We start from the raw sequence: 24525 nt of genomic DNA on the forward strand, positions 1-24525 counted from the left end.
TTTGGAGACAGGAGTTGTTTGGCCATAACGCTTACAGGTTTTACAAGTTTGTCCGATAGTGATTTCTTAAAGGGTAATTTGGTTGTGTACATGAAGTACCTGAGGCTGATGTAGTAGATAACAGTTTAATTTGTTATTTATACAAAGAAATTATATTACATAAGTGGAGTCCTAGCATAGAGGATGGGATTGTTTTACAAATTGGGATGACCCCGTAACATTAGGGAACAAAAACAAAATGTACAACAAAAAGTACTTCCTGTCAAATAAATGCGGGCTAATGATCATTCTATTCTCTAATTGGTTGAAATAAATTATAATGATGTACCGCACGTGTCTGAAACGGATCTAGACGGGACCAGCAGTGTATTGCGCACATTAGACCAACGGTTGTACGTGGGACCGGCACATGGCGATGTGCATATGCGTGTGCGTATTGATACGGGACCGGCAGTGGATTTAGACTTAATAGGTACCGTATGCAGACGGGACCGGCGCTACCAAGGTTAAGTTTTCCTAGCAAGGAATAACCACATATCATCCGGGTTTTTGATTTGACCTAATTTTCAAGGTCACATATGTGAAATGGCATAAATTAGCCGTTTGAGTGTAAGTATGGCGCGTTTCCTAACCGCTAAAGTTATGAACTTGAAATTTGGTACACATGACTCCCTACATTATATAACTGCTGACACCGAATTTCGGTGTGATCCGTTTCTCGTCTTACCCACCAGGGGCCAAAGATTAAAAAAGGTGAAAAGTGCAATATATTGCTTAATGAATTTTTAGCTCAGCTGACAAAGTCAGCGGAGCTAGTAGAATAGCTGTTCAAATGGTGACCGTCCTGCAATCCATCCATCCATCCATCTAGGGACCCATCTGTGGACAAAATTGGACATTCATGACTGGGAAGGCCTAGCCACTTCGTTGACGGTGCTTAAAAAGGAAGGGTTTCCCAAGGTGAACTCAGAAACAAACAATCAGCGCGATCCGACCTGTATTAAGAGAATGAGGTCATTTCGCGTTTAGATTTCTTTCCCTTTTTACCTCTGTCCACAGAGCAAATATTGTTTTTGAATGTGGCTGAATATTTTTAAATATTTTTTCATTTTTACTTTTAATCGAATTAATAATAGTTTTCACCGCCAGTTGGTGCTGCAGGCACATTGACTGAATTTTGGCGATTTCAAATTTGGCGGTGGCTCAACTTTTTTGCAAGCAGTGCCGCTGATTGGCCGATCGATAAAAGAGATGCCACCATTTAAAAATGGCGGTAGTCGCTGCTTCAATGAAGGTGAGTGAAATTTCTCATGTTCAATCGGTTGATACTCTTTCAATCAACATGACCATGTACCTGAAATTTGTTTAGGTACTGAAAAGAGTCTATATAATTCAGATTTATCAATAGTTCTTAATAATATTGCAGAAATTTTGTGCACAAATTAGCGAAAGTTGGTGTTCGTCTCATGTCATTTTAGAGCGAGAAATTTGTTTCCGTCGATCTCTACCAGTGAAAAATCGCTTGCATAGCTTCGAATTTTTGTGAAAATAAGTATCTGAACTTGGTTTCAAATAGTCTGGAGAGTTACCTTTGTGTTGATACATATGGTATGTGATAAATATTTGTGGAATTTGTGAAATTCGGTTTTAAACTATGCCGATGATGCAAGCGATCTCACGTGAATTTTACAAGTCCTGATATGTTGACCGGGTGTCAAAAATCACTCGCCTAAATTCAATTCAAAGATCGAAAATAATATCTGAACTTAGTTTCAAATAGCCTACGCAATTATCATTTCGGTGATATATAATGTATGCATGTAATAATTGATTAATCTGCCTAAAATGCGCAATTAAAACGGCGAAAGATCTTGATAAACACTCTGGTGGCGGTCGCACTAAATAACGACTGGTAGGGCCAGGAGTCTGGGAAAGAAAAAAAGGTAGCGCCCGGAGGTTGAATCGGGATTTTTATGCACTTTTAACTGTGTATATATGTTGTTTAGATGTATTTCTAACAGTTCTGTAACTTTGATGACCAAGCTTGCACCCAAAGTTGGTAAAATTGATGCTTGTTTATGGACTGCGCTATCGACCGGAGAATTCGCCGTCTGCCATTTTGGCTACGGTCCCTGAGTTGTTGTGGTTGGCAATTTTGCAACAAATCTCGCCATTTACGTTTGTTTTCTCCCTGTCTGGTCATTGGCCGTGATGACAATTATTTTGAAAGTTACATTATGACATCGTAGTATGAATTCCACTACAGTTTCGTTACGCAGCAATGCTCATGTTTTTGGTTTGCAATCCTGTACTGTCTATACACTGCGCTGTGCATGGCTGTGCTGTAGGCTGTAAAAAGGGTACCCCTGTAAAAAAGACAAAAAAAATAGCCTAACCCTATAGGATAGGCTTCGAGTATAACTCAACAGGCCCTCATGATTCATTTGATGGACACCTTATTTGATAGCCATCATTAAGTCCACTAGATCCTGTTCTGTCACATGTCGTAGACGATAGACAATTTTCAAAATGTAGTACACCACTCGCTCATCTTTAAGCCCAGCTCTCGGCTCACATTATGTGTGCAGGGTTGGCTGTTGAGTGTTATGGTTCAGTTCGTGAGACTAATTTAAAGAGGTTACACTTTTACGTGTATTTTGAATTGGAAAACAGCCTACAGGACTGACTTTTCACTGAGTAATAAGTGTGCCCTTCGAAAGTTAAGTCTCTTTCTGGATTTGTTTCCACAGATGCCTTGTTCAGGATATCATCTGACAAATGCCTGATCAAGCACAGACTGTATCCGGTGGTGTACATTTCTCCGTCTATGTCACCGTTTTTTATTCAGTCAGTGTTAATTTCTCTTCTCCTTTTTTATGGATTAACTGTTGTTGGTTATTGCAAGTGGAGTCGTTGGCATATTTCAATCCAGGAAAGCACTTGCTGTTCCCACATTCAAAGTAAGGTGTGCTTACTCGTTTTACTGCTTTCCATTCCCGGAGAGCGTTATCAAATATCTGCCGCAAGGCGCTTCAAATATCTGCCGAAAGGCATCAAATATCTGCCGCACCAATAAAGTTAATTTTGTTAACCAACTCTTTATCTTCTTTTCTTCACATACAAAAAAGACCATCCCAAACATTTGGCTGGATCCACTTCATCAATGTCCAGACAACAGTCTGTTCATTTGACCATTGTAAAGCACCAGGCCCCACCTCACAAAATACACTGTAATAATTATGTAGCTTGTGTCTATGTGCATGTTACTAGTTCCACCTACGCTGCATGAAGACAAGGACTCCACCCTTTGACGTCACCACAGAACTCCTTGACGTCACCACCCCCCCCTACTGCAACGGCAATAGAAATGACTTTACATCATAATAGCAGGGTGACGTCAACTCAGAACTTCAGCATGCACTGATATATCAAGAAGGTCTTTCGCATCAGCACTTCTGCGTGCTAGACGTTACAGCTTCATGTTGCCTCATAAATACAGGGTACCAACACACGCTTGGCCCTTGCCTTCACCTATCCATTTCAGCTGAGCACCAGGCCCTTGGGCCTCTTGTTTATGGTAGGTACACCTAGCAAGGATACATCACATATCCTACAGGTTTTTGATTTGACCTACTTTCAAGGTCACAGAGGTCAAATGGTGTAAATTGGCCGTTAGGATGTAACGATGGCACGTTTCTAAACTGCAATGACTATTGATCCCAAATTTGGTACACATTTACCCCTTAGTCAGGTGATTTTAGGGACCGAAGTTTGGTCCAATATGATTCACCACTTGACCACCAGGGGGCAAAATCCAAAAACCTTAAAAATGTGATTATTCCTTAACTTCTTGCCCGATTGCCACCAATTTGATATCATGGGTACATCTAACCGCCATACAGTATATGTCACACAGGTTTTTAATTTGACCTTCTTGTCAAGGTCACAGAGGTCAAATGGCGTAAATTGGCCGTCAGGCCGTAACTATTGCACGTTTCTTAACTGCAATGACTATTGATCACAAATTAAGTACACATGTACCCCTTGGTCAGGTGATCTCAGGTATCGAAGTTTGGTGCGATCTGATTTGCCGTTTGGCCTCCAGGGAGGGGGCCAAATCCTAAATTCTTCAAAATGCCATTATTCTTAGTAATTACTTGCCCGATTGGCACCAATTTTATATCATAGGTACATCTAATTCTAACAACCATTCAATGTGTCACCCGGGTCTTCTTTGATTTGACCTACTTTTCAAGGTCACAGAGGTCGAATGTACTGTAAATTGGCCATTTTGGGGAAATTGTAATTGCTTGGACCTACATCAAACCTAACACTACATTACACAATACCATGATCTTTATCCATCTTTCCTCCACGTGAGGTGAGCACAATGGCCCTGGCCATTTCATTTTTCACAAAAGTTTTGATCTTTTTTTGTACATTTATGTTTTACCTTTCCACCAACATAAACAGCAAGCCATACAGGGTTGTATATCCTCTCACGGTTTTTTGCGTAAGATTACACAGATTACTCATTGTTTTGTAACATAGATTACTCATTGTTTTGTAACATAATCGGGAATGTTGATAATAAATATTGTACTTTGATGGTGTTTTTTTACAAAGTGCTATTTTTTCTCATGTTTACAGGATGGTGCAGTCTATAATCTACGAGTCATTCCGGTGGTCTCCACTGGCAAAGTGGTGTTGCTGTGCATGCTGTGGAACTGGTGACACGAAACCAATCATCCAGTCAGCCATAAGATTGACAGGATCGGGAAAGAAGACGCTGTATCTAAGCTGATTTGTCCTTCACGTTTTGGTCTTGTTTTACTGTATTATACAAGTTGATTGAATAAAGAAGTCTTGAAATTGAATAGGCATATCTGAATTTTTATTTATTATAATATTAAAAAACAAAGCTTGCCTATTAAACCTAAACTCTTGAACATGCAACCTTTAACCCTTATACTAGTGTCATGCTCGACCTTAGGTCGAGTTAAAATTCCTCCCCCTTTACCTTTGTGCTCGACCCTGGGTCGAGAGAGAGGGTAATGCCTCAGAAAATAAATTATTCACGGCGCAATTGGAGTCCTTTATGTTTAGTTTATCTGCCAGTGTAAAGACGGCACTGCGTCTGATCATTTGATACCAGGAAACCAAATTGTTTCTCCATAAAAATTTCTCGTAACTTACAACTGAAAGTCAAGCTCCTTTTCAGAAGAGGTCAGTCAAGGGGTATGGTGATGTAAGAGATGTCATCATGCCTCATGTCACTATCGAGTAAGAGACCGCATTGTCGCCTGAATGATATAAGAAGAGCATGATGTATGAGACGTTATCATGCCTGATGTCACAATCAAGTAAGACTTCGTTGTAGCCTGATTGATATAAGAGAAGCGGGTGATGAAAGAGACGGCATCATGCCTGATGTCACAATCAAGTAAGAGACCGCATTGTAGCCTGATTGATATGAGAGTCGAGAGGTTGATGTTAGAGACGGTATCATGCCTCATGTCACAATCAAGAGACTGCATTGTAGCGTTATTTGATATCAAATTAAAAGTGTTTAAAGGGAAGCTTTGGGAATAAATTGATGCAGCAAAATCAAATATTTTTTTAAACAAATACATACCAAGTTACATGACAAACAAATACTCTACACCAAGGATATGATGAATATTCCTAGATAGTGCAGAAAATTGCATTGAATAAGTAGTTTGTGGGGGTAGCCATGTTTGTTCAAATCTCCCGGGCGAATGACGTCATGGATGCAGTGGGGTTTTTTCATCAAGGCGAGTACTACTCGTTTCCACTAAGTTTCCAGACCTTTTTCTGCCCTGGTACCTTGGCTCAAACGCATAGGGAACTAGACCTTCTCGTTCTTCTGCTGATGCACGGTTGTAATCGAAGGATTCATCGTCAAATGTCGACGAAGAAACCGAAGAAATCGAAGAACTGTCATCTGTCATTCCAAACATGCGCCATTGTTCGAACAGCTGATTGTCACAATGGCTGCATCCATGACGTTATTGGCTCTCCGTTTGGAGGAGAGAGCAGATTAAAATCCACCAAGATGGCGGCATACTTGATTCAAAAATAAGCAATTAAAATCATCCATTTCACTCATTAATGTTTGTTTATTTATAAAACCAAGAGCCACAGTTGTTTTTAAGAATACGCAGTTGACGTAGATGTTATGGTTGTAACTGTTGGTCGAATGGGGAATCATTCCCATAGCTTCCCTTTAAGAGTAGGTGTACCCTGATATACTTACTTATATGACTCATTAAACAACTTGAACACCGTTAGAGGAAGGCAGTCGCGTTAATCGTATCAAAATAAAGGTATTGAAAGAGCAATTTTGCACTGGCCTGCTTAAACACAGTTGGAGCAAAGGCACTGAAGGTATTAAAGAGCGGATGTGACAAAGGAACCCCTCAACTACTTCATTCACTGCAGTTCAAATAAAACCTTCACAACTGTCATCCACCCTAGGGGCCAAATTCATTAGACGTGTGTAACTTCTCCCTGATTAGTTATAGGGCCTATTCATATTCTGTGAAAATTTACATGAAGGACCTGAATCTGTCTATTCAGTAGTTAAATGCTGTTATAAGCCTAACGCCCTTCATGAATTTGGCCCCATTTGTCTAAGCTTGATTCCATCAAGTCGGTCCACATCTCCCTATCTACAATAAAACCTACATTCTGGTACTCGCATATACTACTTGCTACATTTTCTTGTCATTCATCTCATTCCTTGCTATTAAATTCCGCCAGCGTAGCTATTCAGGCCGCCAGGCCTCTAGTTTTAGAAGTTCGCAGGTTGGCCCATGTCCAATTTCGCAACATCCTGGTATTTTTAGCTATGCTGGCTTTGCAGCGTAGCTTATGGTTTGTACTGTAGCTGGCCGAAAGTAGTTCCAGTAAAATAGTTGCATTTTCATCAGAATTTGCTGCAGCTGGACCAGGAAATGTGCCAGGATACCGATATTTTGAACTCTTGTTTCGATAGGATTATAGCTATTTAGAGCAGAAAGACTAAACATTGGCAGTTATTGGCAGATTTTAAGCTGGTAATTGTCGTCTGCTCAAAACTGGCACAACAGCCTCGATCCTACCTGGCTCTGTAATATACTGAACCGGCTACACATAAGGCATTGCCCTAAGGCATTGCAGCCGAGGTTGATAATGTGATGGCCATTTTGCAATGTATATAGTGTGTGCGTTTATTTGAAAACATAGTTCTAATCTTAGTTCGAGTTCTAGTGGTATTTCCCTATATTTTGATTCTCAATGTCAATATGCCTTTGAAACTGGTCATTTTGTGGGGTTATTTGGTCCAATTCGAATTGATATTGCCGATAAAAGACACATGCGATCAGTAAGTTCATCTATACATATACGTTTGACAGAAAACCAAGGTGAGTTTTCTCTATATTTTCTCTTGATTTGCTAGGTACAATTGGCCATGACAACTGTTATTTGAAAAGTCATAGTATAGAATGAGTCCCGTAGGTTGTTTACATTGGAAATGTTACCGTTTTTGGCTTTCTGTCTCGTTTAATTTTTGCTCAGTCATTGAGTCGAAGTGGAAGATCAAAACACACATGTGTACATTATATACACAAAACGGTGTTGCAAAAAATTCTTCCAAATCATCAGAATGAAATAATCGTAATACTTCACAATTATCTATTACACATTAATAAAACAATTACTGGAGAATAACTTTGAAATCCAGACAAAATATTTTATAAGATTAGCCTCTTTGTAATTATAAACATCATCGACGTAATCAATACAAACCTAAGTGATGACTCGAACACTAGATGAACATAGCGGGGGGGGACCGCTTCACAAGTAGTTGACGTTTTCTCAAGTTTCTTGTCAAAATAACAATGATGTCATAGGACTTTCATAGTGACACTGGTCAGAGTACACAAAGAGTAGCGACTAATGTAGTCTGCCGGAATTGTGAGGTATTTTCAACGAACAATAACACTGCCATTCTCAGTCTATTCTGATATGCAAAACCGCATAGGAGCTGCATGAAGTGGGCTTACATTATTTACCATACATTACACACCCGAAACCGGTACATGAACAAATGCAATGCTCTGCTGCATATATGCAGGTAAGTAAAGTATGCATTGCAAGCCATGTGTCCAAACTCTACCAAGGTGAACTTTGTCTTTTGTAAATAAGGGTGAACATTTTGAAATTTAACTTTTATAAGTTCTTTTATGATTTAGGCCTAGGCCAATTTTCTTTTATTCTCTCCCCACCTCCAGTTCACTAACTTTTCACACAAGTTTTGGTCTTTTTTGTACATTTATGTTTCACTGTACCACCAACATGAACAGCAAGCCATACAGGGTTGTATATCCTCTCACGGTTTCGCGTATCAGCACAGACTATACTCATTGTTTTTTTTTACACAATCTGGAATGTCAATAATAAATGTCGACATCGTTATCTGTGAGTGGACCTTTTTTTGATGGTGTTTTTTTACAAAGTGCTATTTTTTCATTTTTATAGGATGATGCAGTCTATTATGCACGAGTCATTTCTGTGGTCTCCACTGGCAAAGTGGTGTTGCTGTACATGCTGTGGAACTGGTAACATGAAACCAGTCAACCAGTCAACCAGTCAACCATGAGATTGTCAGGATCGTAAAAGAAGACACTGTATCTTAGCTGATTTGTCCTTTATGTGTTGGTCTTGTTTTACTGTATAATAAAAGTTGATTGAATAAAGCCTTGAAATTGAAAAGGCATATCTGAATATTTATTCATCATAATAATAAAAAATAAAGCTCACCTCCTGCCTGCAATGTAGATGAGAGTGCATTAGGATGTAACGCCATGAAACATTAGCGGTGAGTCCTAGCAGGCACTGAACTTTCACATGAAGACTATTGTGTGTTTTTAACAAGTGTATGGGTTTGGGTTTGTTCGGCATGATCTTATAACATATTTATGCCATATTTATATTGTCGCCACATCAGTGCCTTCCGTAAGCGTATGTTGGACTGGCCACTTCATAAACTGGATTTTTGCTTACATGTTTAATAGACTGGTCTCCCCTGAAAAACCGTGCACCAAAACAGTTGGTATTGTGTAGAATTGAGTTTGTATTCGTTGCTGGACCAGTTGATTCCTATATAGAGTGCTTTCACGACTAGCCATATTGGAGGGTAGGACAATGATTCATCATTGTCATATGCTGACTTGACTGTATCAAATGCTGTCATGGTCATATGGGCTTGCATTCTTTTGTCTGTTCCTCCAGCATGGCAGGTGATGACATCACATGAAGGCGCTCTACATGTATGAACGATTTTATCCAGAAGTATTAAGGTAGCAGGAAGGGTTGGGCGTTTGTGGTTTCTGAGTCTGAGGGAGTTGGTGTCTGTTGACTGTGCTTTAAGAGAGACTAGGCATGGCGCCAGTATAGACGATTTCGAAGAAGTTTGTTTTGGTGCTGACTAGTCATGCATTTCCCCTTGAACAAAGGATCACCGTGTCTCTAGGCATTGTATGAAGTCAGCCTTTTGACGTTTTCTGAGTGTGCGCATTTGATTTGTTTTGGCGTTCTTCGAATTCGTCTATGGTTTTATCGACCGACCCTTGACAGGCCGAATTAGGTAACGCCTACCGGTAGACAGATGCAAAAAATATCATTGTTTATTGGCTTACCGTAGGGGAGTCTATACAACAATGCTGTGGCCATTTTCCGTCGTCGTCGTTCGTATCCTGTTTCAAAAACAGTGGCACGTTTCTTAACTGCCAACGTTATGAACTTGAAACTTTGTGTACAGGACCCCCCCCCCCCCCCAATTGGCCGTTTGTAACCATGGCACGTTTCTTAACCGCTAAAGCTATGAACTCTAAATTTGGTACACATGACCCCTATGTCATGTAACCTCCGACACCGAATTTTGATCCGATCTGATGCTCGACTTGGGCACCAGAAGGCCAAAAGATAAAAAGTGCAATATCTTGCTTATTAGTGACTTGTTTTTTTATGGTAGGTACTCCAAGCAAGGACACATCACATGTCATACCGACTTTGGTTTGACCTACATACGAAACATACAGCATGTTTCCTAACCAGGATGAATTCCTAACCACCAAATATCTATACGGTGAGCACAATGGCCCCTGGCTGTTTCATTTTCAGATCAGGCTGGACGAAGAGAACTGTTGCAGATACAGCATAGTAAGGTTGTCAAGTTGGGAAAACAAGTGATCCCATGGTAACTGGAGACGTATCAACCACTATATTCATCATCTGTAATTTCAAATGAATTGAAAAATTAATTTATGAACAAGATTTATAATGCTTCTAGTCTTTCTGTGTTATCTAATAGGCACATTTCATTCACTTCAAATGTCAATGTCGGCTGAACTCCTGACTCTCATCTGATCATTTTGATATATTGCAAGCCTATATATGGCCACCAGATGGCGGTTGAATCCAAGTGCATTAAGATAGATGAACATCGAGCTGCACATCATACCAGTGTCTGAGATTTATAGAGAATGAAATGATTCCGCAAATGTCCTCATCAGCGGCCGTATTTGTCATTGGCGGCCATCTTTGACAGACGGCCATTTTGAATTCCACCCTGAGATCCTACATCATCCAAGGACCATGGTGATATGGCTTGACTTTACTTTCTGTAACTTGACAAAAGTCGTCTGTCAATTGACTGCTCAGAACATGCAGAGTATCTATCTGGCACACTTACATGGTCAGATTTAACCCTACAGTAATTTACTTTTTGTCGGAATATACCCCTTTAAAAGTCATCTTCGAGAGGTCGATCATCAAATTATAAAATAATTAAGGCCTTACTTATAAACCATTGCCTTGACTCCATCACACTCACTCCAACAGATAATAACCAAGGAGGTCTTCAAATTGACCGACACTAGCTCTAGCTTCCTAATTTTGACAATAGGGGGCTTTTGCAAGATAATTCGTCTTCTCTTCAATGGCTATTACTACTTTTGGCTGGCTGTTGCTTGATTTTTGTCACAAAGTACATGCCTGAAATAGTGTAACCCGTTTGGTAACAATTATTAGGCTGATAAGGAAATTATATTTTAACGCATTTCTAAAACTCCTCTAAGACAAAGAATGCCCACCATCAACGCCATAGCACGGGAAATTAACTAATCAATTCTGGTCGCTTAGACAAAGTGCTCTGTATTTCATTTATCATTAGGCACTCAGAGCTGTATAAGGTATCATTGTGATCATCTTGGTAATATCTTTAAAATGAATCAATAACATTTGTTTTTCCTTTTTCACTTGTATATTACATTTTCCTTATTATTTTTTTAATTTAGCTGACAGCCATCTTGGATATCATATTGGCCATTTTAAAGCCTTTTAGTGTATAGTAGCTAGAGTAACTAAATAGTTGGTGTATCTCATAAGTCTCCATTACATATCTCACCTAGATTCGACCTACTCTTCAAGTCTCTTTAATTTCTAATAAGTGGCACGTTTTGTCATTATTTGTCCAAGGGTCTTTTTACTTTGGTGTATATGCATGATAATGATGATACTGATATTGAGTTCTTATATGGCGCTTTTCTATGTTTGCCTGATCAAAGCGCTTTCATAGAGGCATATCAATATGTTTACAAAATTGAGGTTGAGTGAGACCTACCAGGAATGTTTTGTATATTGTACCCATGTATTTCAGCTGAGCGCCAGGCCCTTTGGCCTCTTGTTACAGTATTTCATAACTACTTGCACCACAAGACTGCAATCAGCAGTATTTGTTTAAAGCCATGATGCTTATGCCTTACTATGGTTTCTAATGATGATGTTATCTAAAAGCTTACCGAAAGTCATAAGTCAGTGAAATACCCCGGTAGATATCTGAGATGTTCAGCGTTTTTCTGCTGTCTTTAGGATTTTTGGTATAACCACCGATTTTACCAACTCGCTCTGACAATTTTTCACTGCATTCATAACAAGATGTTTTCCTGATGTAATGAATAGCATTAAGGAATCCTTAAGATTGTCTATAGCACATCTGCGTTGGAGATGATGCAAAAAATGTGTTGAAAATCCTGAATAAAAATAATTCCAAATTTCTGATATCCACTCATGTGTTCTCTTCTGCAGACCGTCACAAGAGCTTTCGCCTGCGCCTTCCATCAATCAGACGTGACTTTAAGCGTCAACAGAACCGGATACATGACCCGGAGAACCCACCTGACAATGAGGAATCTGTGCCGCTTCAACGTTTGACGCCACCTGATGAGTACATCCCATCTGATACATCACCTGTTGATCGAGGTTACTTTGAGCATGAACTTTCTGACCTCAGCACCTGGTCAAATGATGAACTTATAATAAAGAAACATGGCAGTGAGGGAGATAGTTTGCGGCGGACATCTTCTTTGGAGGTCCTGCATGACGGAATGCATAAAAGCCCATCAAGGCGGGGAAAGAATGTTATTGCTGCTTCAGGTAATTATCGTAGTTTGAAATCTTTCTGATTATGATATTTTGTACAAATCATTGACTCTGTGGCAAATCAGTGAATGTGATATTTTCAATATTTCTTTCGATTGCCAATTCAGTAGTTGGCCTGCACTTGGCTCACCTGTGAGCCTTTACAATGGCGCCGTGTCCGCCGTCCGTCGTCTGTCATTTGGCACGTTTCCTTACCGCTGAAGCTATAGAAGTCCAACTTGGTACACATGTACCCCTTGCGACCGCTACTCAGAGACCGAATCGCGACCTCGTATGATTCACGGTTTGGCCACCATGCATTTTCTCCCTTAATACTCGTCTGAAAATTGTTTAAAATAAATATGGTAGGAACTTCTAGCAATGCTACATCACAGTGTCCTCCGGGCTTTTGATTTGACTTACATTTCAAGTTCACAGAGGTCATAATTTGTCGGCGGCACTGCCATTAGACAATGGCGGCACGCTTTGTAACCACTTCAGCCAGATATCTCAAATTTGGTACAATGTACAATAGTACAAATCTGGTAGGTACTTCTAGTAATGATACATCATATACCGTCTGCAGTTTTTACCCCTCAGCCCAAATGGGCTAGAGGGGTATTGTCGTCACGTGCGCCGTCCCTCTGGCGGGCATCTGCTACTTGGTTTCCGTCGATTTTAAGAAGAACGGCTTTGACAATCAATTCAATTTTTTGTATGTACATTGGAGGTGACTAGAGGAAGGTCCCTTTTTAAAACGGGCTTGTTCTGATTATCAATATGGCCACCAGGGCAGCGTGTTTGAAATTGGTTTCCGTCAATTTCAAGGAGAACCGTTCGTCCGATCAAATTAATTTTTACTATGTACGTTGGGGGTGATTAGAGGAAGGTGCCTTTCGAAAACCGGCTCGTTCTGATTCTCAATATGGTCACCAGGGCGGCGTGCTTGAAATCGATTTCCGTCAATTTTGAGGAGAACCGTTCGTCCGATTAAATTCATTTTTGGTATGTACGTTGAGGGTGACTAGAGCAAGGTACCTTTCAAAAACTGGCTTGTTCCGGTTACCAATATAGCCACTAGGGGGGCGTGCTTGAAATTGGTTTCCGCCAATTTCGAGGAGAACGGCTTTGACAATCAATTTAATTTTTGGTATATACATTGGGGGTGACTAGCGGAAGGTTCTTTTCGAAAACGGGCATGTTCCGATTATCAATATGGCCTCCAGGGCGGCGTGCTTGAAATTGGTTTCCATCAATTTCGAGGAGAACCATTCGTCCGATCAAATTCATTTTTAGCTCAGCTGACAAAGTCAGCGGAGCTAGTCAAATAGCTATTCGATTGGTGTCCGTCCTTCCATCCCCCAGCCATCTGTAGACAAAGTTGGGTATTTTGTAATCATACAACCGAGGCACTTCAAATCTAGTCTTGCTTATAAACACCGCAGAAAATGTTGCTTACGGAAAAAATTTTGGGCGATTCGACTCAAATTCAGCTCCCCAGGGGGCAAAATGTGTAAATGAAAAAACAATTTTTTGACGCTCTATTCCAGTAGATAAAAGCTTGAAATAAAGTTGAAAAGGTCTTCATGATACAGAAGTTTTGATATAAAATAGATTAGTGTCGATTTATATCACCAGTTGGCGGTAGTGAGCAAAACTGTTGTTTGACCCCGGATGACCCCGCTTTAAATTTCCCGCCGGTTACCTGGAGTACTATCATCAAGAAAATGGCGGTGACCTTTTTATTTCTACGGGAGCGATGATTTTGTAAGTGACAAATTTTCTTTTTTAAGCCTTTACGGAAAGGTATTTTGGTACGAAACTTCACACGTTTATAGAAAAGGTCAACGAGAATGTGTTCAAATGCCCTCATAACGATGAGTTCAACAGAATTTGGTCAAAACAACCTTCGAATGGAGTCAACTTTCTTTGCGAAATTGAAGCGACGACCTCATTATTTATCATAATTTATGCAGATCCGAGTCCAGCTGATGGGTGATGTTCTGATTTGTGTTCAAACTATTGGAAACTTCGGAAATAAGTTCTATTAATTCTACTATTCTGCAGGAGTATATTATAGCCATTGATGTTGACAGCTAAAAGTAAAAGCACGAAAACTTTGTTCAGGTTTCTCGTCCAATCACGTGACCTCTCCAACACTCGATAATGCACTCTTTTCGTCCACGTTTTAGGCCAATCTTCGGCCTGAACATGAAATCTAATAAGCGCAGTACTTAAATCAGATGTTTCTCTCGCCTTGAAAACATTCCTGGGTAAAATCCATTGAGATTAGCCAAGTTAATCCACTTTTTCCGTGCCTAAAATCTCTGCCGCTGAATTCTATAAATAGAAACTATTAACATCGCGGCAGTGTTGTTCCCATTGTGCGCCCTCCCACTTCACACCGTGTCAGGAACTTTTACGGAGAGAGAGGGCGTGCGGTAAGAAGAATGGCCAAAATGACGTCACGTTTTCCTGGCAATGTCGCCATTGGGAAAGCATCTTTAATTCAGACAACGTTAGAACTAGAAAAACGAATATGTTAATTTGCAAAATTAAAAGCAGATTTCACCACTAACCAGCCAAATCGGAATACGACGGCGCAAAATGTTCTCGCTTTCCTCCTGCTAAAAAACCTTGTTCCCGCACTCCTATTTTAATTTATGCCAAGGAATATGATATGATCTGTTTTCACTTTTTTGTAATTAAATGGTATTCATATAATGAGATCAATAGTAGTGTCCGTGTCAGATCCCATCATGGAGGTATAAACAACTAGTCTTCTCTCCCCAGGTGCCTCACACGGACCTTCACGTCCCCATACTCAAGACCAACTCTTACAATATCGCCCTCAAAACAACCCTGGAGTCATGAATTCACAGGTGCTCCTGTGAAATCTCAGTTCTAGTTTATTTATCAAACTTTATCGAGGGTTATCGAATCGAATGGATGTGTCGATCGTCGGGGCGGATTGATATGTGGTTAGGTTGTGTGTCCAAGGCGATTAGGTCATTCAGTTAGTTTGAGAAAGATCATGATCATGAAGATGCGTGTTGTGTTATCATAACTGGAAAATAAGTTGAAAGTTATTATTAGTACTACGATTCTTACATGAGTAAAAAGTAGACGTTTTAAGCAACACAATAATGTTACTCCCATAAAAAAACTGTCAGTTCTCCTTACCACTCACAGAAGCCAAGCCATTGCTGTTAAGTTATGCAGGGGCTTAATCAATTACTTGCACTCCCTGTGGGGTGAATAACATTACCTTTTGAACAGCTGACTGTAGGGGGATGATTGGAACAGTCGGTATACCTGCTGACCTGCTGAACCGAGGTTAATGTTATTTTCAATCCACGATTGCAGGTCACCTGATTTTCGAGATTTCGCTGGAAATGAAATTGTAAACAAACGCATGTGTGCAGTTCAAATGTAAACAAAAATGTATTTTTGGTACTATTGGTTGCTGGACTTGGGTTTTCCCGCAGTTAGGAGCTGGATCAAATTGGTGGTCTATTGTGCTGTTTTAGTCAGAGGTAGCACTTGATTATGAAGGGATTTTCAAATTAAGGTGACCATGGTCTTTTATGTGCTCAGCTCACCACAGCTTTCAATACTTGATGTATCTGAAGAGGCGCGCGGAACCTGACATGGCCTTACCAAGGAGCTGCTCACTTTGCCTTTTTGGCTGAGACATTGCTACATGTAGGACTAGGAGGAGCACGCATTTTAAAGTTATAGTAGTGATAGTACAGTTGGTTCAAGCCATTTGGAAGCCGACATGTGAAGGCCTATCAGGGTTCTCCTTCTTCTCCGTATAAAAAGGGGCATGTTGCTGACTAAGGAACAAGGCATATTGACATTGCCTCATCATCTCTATGGGACCAATTGATATACTTTTATATGCACGCATACATCGTGCCATTTCAGGGTCCGAGTCTGTGGACAATTGGTTTGATTAATTTGTCTCTTCGATATTGCTCCTTTATTGCATTAGATTTTCATCGCAATTCGATCTATTCAAGATATAGCCAATTTGAACCTGTCTGCGCCAAGGATAGATTGGTTCCAGATCGACTCACTATGACTAGGAATACGCAGTAGAGCACAATGTCATGAAAAACGACCCTTTGTATTGTAAATTCCAATCACCTGCAGAACAGGTCAATTTCTCTCAATAAAATTAATTTTGTTGACTCCTGTAATCTCTACCTTATTAAAAAAAAGAGAAAGTGGTGCTAGTCCCAAACTGGTAATTTCTATTTATTTTGACCTCTGTTAAATCAGGATACCTCTCAATTACACTTACAGACAGCATTTTGTATCCTTGTGCTGTACAACCCAGCCTGTACATACCACAGTTGTCCATGGAGAAGTCTCATCCTCTCTGACACTTTTTTTCTGTAAAGCTACTGATACAACATACTGAACTAGGGATATCTTCCGTTGCCTCCTGTAATATTTACATACCATGGTTGATTAGTTCAATCATATTTCATCCAGCTGGCAGCTCTGCATTGGAAATTTTAGTGGTATAACGTGTTCTCTTGACCTTCAAACAGTAGTACAAAGCCGATATTTACTACTTTATAGTATACCCTCAGTCCTATGTTATTAGGTCATCCAGCTGAGTGCCAGGCCCTTTGGCCTCTTGTTGGTGTGTACGTTGGGGGTGACTAGAGGAACGTTCCTTTCGAAAACCGGCTCGTTCTGATTCTCAATAAGGGCAATCAGGGCAATGTGCTTGAAATCGGTTTCCGTTAATTTCGAGGAGAACGGCTTGGAGGATGGAATCAATTTTTAGTGAGTGTAGGCCTTATGCAGTTTTGTAAGGGGAAGGTTCCTTTCGAAAATCAGCGCGATTCGAAATTCAATATGGCTCACATCCTCAAAATAGGTTTCCACAATTTTAATTTCCATATGCAAACTAGCCACTCCACTATGCCAACTTCAACATTATCTCACCTTCAACCTTAATAGGCTGAGGGGTTATGCTCGCTTTGCGATGCTATTTTTTTACCTACTTTTCAAGGTCCTTTGACACAGGTGAGCACATGGTCCCTGGACCATTTCATTATTAGCTATGCTGGCTTTGCAGCAGCCTAGCTTATGGTTTGTACTGGAGCTGGCTGAAAGTAGTTCCAGCAGAATTGGGTTTTTTTCATCAGAATTTGCTGCAGCTGGGCCAGGAAATGTGCCAGGATATGAATATTTTGAACTCTTGTTTCAATAGGCTTATAGCTATTTACTGCAAAAAGACTAAAAGCCCTGTAATTGGAAGTAATGTGCAGATTTTAAGGTGAAAATTATCGTCTACACAAAACTGCAAAACGGCCTCGAACTTACCTTAATGACCCTGTCTCTGTGATGTACTGAACATGCTACACATAACGCATTGCAGATGAGGCTAAACATCTGTTGTGGTGATTTCCCTTTTACGCATGTGTATAGAGTGTGTACGTACATTTAAAAACATAGTTCTAATATAAATTTGTCATAATGAGCAGTTAGAAAGTGGTATTTCCCTTTATTTCGATTCTCAATGTCAATATGCCTTTGTAACTTGTCGTTTTGTGGGGTTATTTTGTCGAATTCTGATATATATCGTCGATAAATGACACGTAGAGAAACCAGATTCACATGCTTAGTTCACGTAAGTTTTGGAAGAAAATCAAGGTGAGTTTATTTTCTCCTAATTTGCTAGGTACAATTGGCCATGACAACTGTTATTTGAAAAGTCATAGTATCAAATGACTACCGTAGGTTGCTTACATAGGAAGTGTTACCGTTTTTGGCATTCTGTCTCGTTTAATTTGCTCAGTCATTGAATCCAGCGGAAATTAGAATCGTGCAGATCAAAACACACATGAAGTTTATATACATTTGATACACAAAACGGTGCTGCAAAAATTCTTCCCAATCATCAGAATGAAATAATCGTAATGCTTCACAATTATCTATTACACATTCTTAAAACAATTACTGGAGAATAACTTTGAAATCCAGACGAAAATTTGTTATAAGAATAGCCTCTCTGTATTTATACATCATCGACGTAATCAAAACAAACTCGAGTAGACTCGAACGCAAGATAAACATTGTGGACCGCCTCATAAGAAGTTGACGTTTTCTCATGTTTCTTGTCAAAATAACAATGATGTCGTAGGGCTTTGATAGTGACACTTATCAGAATACACAAAGAATAGCGATGATGCAGTCTGCTGGAATTACGAGGTATTTTCAACGAATAATAACACTACCATTCCAAGTCTATGCTGATAGGCAAAACCGCGAGGGATGCAATGTGCTGCAGCATATGTCCAGGAAAGTATGCATTGCAAACCATGTGTCTAAACTCTACCAAGGTGAACTTTAGTAAATGAGGGTGAACTTTTTCAAATTCAATTTTTAGTTCAGCTAACAAAGTCAGCAAAGCTGGTAATATTACTAAGGGAATGTTGTCTGTCCTTCCCTCCGTGTCACTTTTGGGCATTTTGTAACCGCAAGGCCTAGGCACTTCGTTGACGCTGCTAAATTTGGCGTAACCCAAGATGAACTCAGAAACCAAAAATCAGTGCGATCCGACCTACATTAAGCGAATGAGGTCATCGGGAAGTTTAAACTTCATTCCTTTATACCTCGGTCCACAGAGGAAATATTGTTTTCACATCTGGACGAATATTTTTTGATAATTTTTCATTTTTACTTGTAATGGAATTAGTTTAGTTTTCACTGCCAGTTGGCGCTACAGGCACAGTTATCTGATTTTTTGACGATTCAAAAGCCCGGGCTATGACGTATAGTTGCGCAGTTGTATTCTGCGCATGGAATTGGCCAAGGAACCAGGCTATATTTCCGCATACCCACTGTGACCAGTCTAAAGATGGAAGATTGATTTTGCAACACGGTAAGTAACAATTGTTCTGCTAAAAAGAAGTCAAGTGGGCGATATTATCACTAGTTCCTTTCAGTTGGTAGTCATAAGGTCTTTAGGGACTACTTGCATATGGTCGGTTAGTAGTTTATGAAATTAGGCGTAAGAATGTATGATATTATGATATTCAATTTATTGTCTTCTGGCCGTTCGTTCTGCACAATGCATGTCATGTGTATACATTGTACACGTGCGTCCGAATTGCAAAGCATGCTGTTTTTGACGACGATGTACCAAAAATAAACCATTTCCTAGTTTTGTACCACAGTTACCGATTGAGTTTAACAGTTATTATGAAAACTGTCTTGTAAGATGTATAAAAATAACAATTAAATGTTGCGTACAATGATTTTTCCAAAAGCTGCTCTCGATTTGTAGTTTAGCAATCGGCGGTATGGTGCGCCCTGTGCATAAATGTCATTCATTTGGAATTCTTTTAATTGCACCAAATTAAATTGGTTTGAAGTCGATTTCTTCATAAATAAGTGAGATATTTTAAATTGAAAATTCTGAATAAATGGTCTTTATGAGGAAATTACTTCACAAAAAGGTCAATAACTACCTGTATATGTTGTCAAGAAATTAGGTGGATGTGGCATACTTTTCAAGGTCGCATGTTCCTGTCTACTGTGCAGTGAGCACAAATCTTCTGACCATCCTACCATAAAATTTATTTTGAAGGTGACCCGAAACACATTACTTTTTTCAGGCCTTATTTGTTAATTCAATTTCACCCATCAATGCCAGCCTTCTATTCCAGTATCATTTTTAATTTCTTATCATTTTCTTCTTTACAGATTTACAAGTGCTTGCTATCTTTAGAGAATTCAGTAGCACATTTCGAAGTCCAGTAAAGCACTCACGTGTCTTTACTGTTACTGCTCTCCGCTCCTAGAAAGCATCCAATTGTGAGACGTACTACGCTCACAATCAAATACTTGCCGAAAGGCACAAAATATCTGCCGAAAGGCACAAAATATGCACAAAATATCTGCCGCTAGGCACATAAAATCTGCCGCAAGGCACACAAAATCCGCCGCAAGGCACACAAAATCAGCCGCAAGTCACACAAAATCCGCCGCAAGGCACAAAATATACGCCGCAAGGCACATAAGATCAGCCACAAGGCACATACAATCTGCTGCAAGGCAAAAAAGATCTGCCAGTGAGCATTCGATTGACTACCTGCTGCAAAGCAAAGAATATCATCTCAAGTTATGGGTGTTGATGTTGCACAATATCGGTCAGCTATTGGCCAGTATGTTTCAGGTCCTACAGGTCTCGAAATTCCATTATGATGATGAAGAGATTGCCCCATACTTGGGAGACTGTTTTGAAACCTTCGCTAATTTTGGAACATCTGTGCCCGGCTATTTGGTTTTAAAAACCCTATTTTTCCCCATCAAAACAGCACTTTCCATTATTCAAATGATAACTTATTGTCTGAAGGCATATTTCATAGCAGAAAAGTACTAATAACTCTGATTTGATGCGAAAAATCTAACTTTATTTGATGACTTGATTTTCCCTTGGCCGTGGATCGAGTTTGTTTGCAATCTGCAGCGCCATCTTGGAAAAGCCGTTACGTCACCGCGGAATCCTCCTTGCCAATTGACCTTTCCATGGAGAATAATGGCATAATGCGATTGTGGTATTATAGACATTTAGCCTTTAAATTGTCATTATTAGTATTCTCCGTTTTGACCATGGGATATGAAGTGTACACTTCCAAGGTTCTGAAATTGAGTAATGATATTGAAACAAATCCTGGCCCAGTTGATCACTTTCTTGGCTCTCTTATCATAAGAAAAATTGTCCAAGGTTCATATCACCAAGGCAATGAACGATACTCTGACACGTCCATTGGCAGACAATGAGTGTCAGGAATTACGCATTCCTGAACCAAGTCATTTCCGGAATCCAGAAGTATTAAGGTAGCAGGAAGGGTTGGGCGTTTGTGGTTTCTGAGTCTGAGGGGGTTGGTGTCTGTTGACTGTGCTTTAAGAGAGACTAGGCATGGCGCCAGTCTCTCTTAAAGCACAGTCAACAGGCATTTGGTCTCAGTATTTGGGTTTTGATTGCCATGACTGTACCCCTGTAAAAGTCAGAGGAGGAGAAGTTTGGAATGATGAAAGCATTGAAGAAGAAGAAATAATATTATTGAGGAAAGCAAAATTTATTATGAGACTAGAAGGCAGTGTCCTGACTTGATTATTTTGAAAATGGCGGTCTGAACACATTAAAAGGTGGAACATGGCATTTTATCGACTTTGAAGTGTTCCGCAGTTAAAGGGAGACTATAGGCAGCAGCTAGGTAGGCAAGATAAAGTCATACAAATTTGCCAATAGGGGTCAGTCATATCTCTAGGCATGGCGCCAGTCTCTCTTAAAGCACAGTCAACAGGCATTTGGTCTTAGTATTTGGGTAAGTACAGAATCAAGGCAGCTCAGAGAGCAATGATTGAACGATGCTGTGGACAAGTCCAAGGATACTGCATCAGTCACGACCAACTTCTCATCAGAAAGCGTCACCACCAGCATATTCAATGTTCAGTTCCAACCTGTACCAGTCCAATGCACGCCTGTCATGGTCAGCAGTGGTCAGCTTAGCGCGATATGGAACATTCTTCCGAAACTCAAGCGAGGGAAGTCTGCTCATTAGCCTATCTCGCGCACTGCTCCTTCTTGTCAAACATCGTAGTGAAATCGTGGTACAGTGGGGCGTCCTCGAGGATTGCAGCTGGTCGGACAGACGTGAGGTGGAATGTGGGCGGCTGCACTTCTTCGTTGATGTGCGATGGCAGATAGCACAGTTGTTGCGTTGCATGACAGCTGAAAGTGAATGTGATCATCATATCATCATATCAAATCATTACCGGCGTCGTAACCCTATTGGATTTTTGCCGGAGGTATGGAGTCCACTATAGGCTACTGTCCACCTATGTAGGATCTTTTACTTGCCCTGGCATAGACACTCGGGTACAAGGGACCACAGCTTTTAGTCTCATCCGACAGACCCTCGAGTATTTCATACGTTAGTGTACGTGTTGTGAAGAGCCAGGAATTTTAGTTCCTTGAAAGCCACGCCGGTTCATCCAGAAATACAATCTTGGGTTCTCCCCGGGATCGAACCCGGGCCCTATTGCGTGGTAGCCAGCAGTGTTTACCAGAACTGAGGCGTTTGCAATGAGACTATAGGTGAAGTAGAAGCAAGGAGTGAAATGGGCCATCTTCCAGTGACTAATATACAGAGTAAGGGCACTGGGTGTTGTTAGATTCAGCATTGAATGTATTCCTCGTACAAATGTGAATAGTGTGGACATACAGTGAGAGGTGAGAGACCCCTATTGACTACTTCTTGTAACTTTATCTTGGATATTATATTAGTATTGAACTTCTAGCCATGGAATATGAAGAAATTGAAGTTGTAGGCATGGAATATGAAAAATTATTCAACGGTGAAAGACATTATTCCATGAGGCTTTGCCGTGATCGCAAAGGACGCGACGCGATTGGTTCACATGCTAATGATGTATGATAATGATAATTACCTCTATAATGCGACTTGGATAGCGACTGTGTCGTTGATTGCAACAGTGGTCTATGTCAATGTGTGCCTGTAATGTCAATGAAGTATGATGAGGTGATGACGATAGTGCAATTATTAAATATTGGCAAGAGATCATACTACAACATAGGTCTTGTTTTTGACAGATGACTGTGCTACATTCCCATTTGGTCTTGTTAGAGTCAGCGCTGCATGTATTCCTTGTACAAGCTTGAATAGTTGTGACGGACTTTGAGGGGTGAGAGACCCCAATCGGCTACTTCGGCTAACTTTATCTTGCCTACCTAGCTGCTAGCAATAGTGCCCCTTTATCAAGACTGAAACCCACTGTGCGGGGCTAAGAAATTACCTTTATAATCCTAGTTGGATAACCACTGTGTAGATGATTTGAAGAGTGCTCTGTGGATGTGTGCCTGTAATGTCAATGAAAGTATGATGAGGTGATGACGATAGTGGAATGACGAAATATTGGAAAGAGATCTAGTATTCCTAGAAGAACATATGTCCTGTTTTGACTAGGTGGCGCATTTTAGAATCAGCAGTGAGCACTGTGTGTAACATGGTGGAGGCAGCGGAGATAATAACTGTGTCGAAAGTATTGTTATAGGGCCTTCCCTAGGGCCATGGGGTTAAATTTACAATCCACGATTGAAAAGACGTAGTTTGATCGCATTCAACTATAAATCCATTGAACAGTTGTGTTCCTTTAGTCAACCGATGACCTTTTGTTGGGCCATGATCGGGGATTGTAAACTGTAAATGTATTATGGACTGGGAGACGGGGGAAACACAAGTGAAATAGACCAAAACAAGTGATTTTGGGGCTTTGGTTTAGACGCATGCCCCACATGCGCCATGCGGGATTATACGGTTCATGTGAACTTGTTGACATCTACATGATCTAGTGCTGTTATTGGTCATGGTACATGGTAGGCCTAATCATCATGGCTATATGTTTCAGGAAAAGCTCGGAGTAAATGAACTGTCGATGAATAATGATGTTGTTCATGTTTACCATGTTTACTAGTACATAGCCATAGGGTATGCACTGGCCAGTGCACTTTCTGCACGTCGTCATGGTCATGTACGTGATACCTTGCATATTTTGTTTTTTGAATGCGCATGCTTTTTGGGCAAAATCACTTGTATCAACACTAATGAATAATGTCTTCTTATCCCTATGACTCCATACACAGTGAGGGCATTGTCCCATTCCCATCATGGTAACTTATTGTACCGTATTAGGGTGGAAGTTGGGGAGCAGATACCTACCGCTGCACGCCTGTCATAATCAGCAGTGATGAGCTTAGCGCGATATGGAACATTCTTCAGAAACTCAAGCGAGGGAAGTCTGCTCATTAGCATATCTCGCGCACTGCTCCTTCTTGTCAAACATCGTAGTGAAATTGTAATGGAAAACGTCTGGCTTTGCGCCAGACGTTGAGACTAATGAGTGAAGAACTAATAGGTAAAGAACTTCTACTTGCGCGAGACTGCTCTGATAAAATTATCATTGCAGAGACTACGGTGACGTACA

General features: G+C 40.3%; 1 protein-coding gene across 7 annotated transcripts in view; it reads left to right on the forward strand.

Moving 5' to 3' along the window:
• LOC135500896 (potassium voltage-gated channel subfamily H member 6-like) overlaps window positions 1-24525 on the forward strand; it is a 600170-nt gene that overhangs the window by 188694 nt on the left and 386951 nt on the right. For all 7 annotated transcript variants that reach the window (XM_064792608.1, XM_064792609.1, XM_064792610.1 and 4 more), the window contains one exon: window positions 12154-12501. In XM_064792608.1, the coding sequence (XP_064648678.1) occupies window positions 12154-12501 (348 nt within the window). The remainder of the gene's footprint in view (window positions 1-12153; window positions 12502-24525) is intronic.

The sequence above is a fragment of the Lineus longissimus genome, chromosome 16 (genome assembly GCF_910592395.1).
Source record: "Lineus longissimus chromosome 16, tnLinLong1.2, whole genome shotgun sequence".
Lineage (NCBI taxonomy): Eukaryota > Metazoa > Nemertea > Pilidiophora > Heteronemertea > Lineidae > Lineus > Lineus longissimus.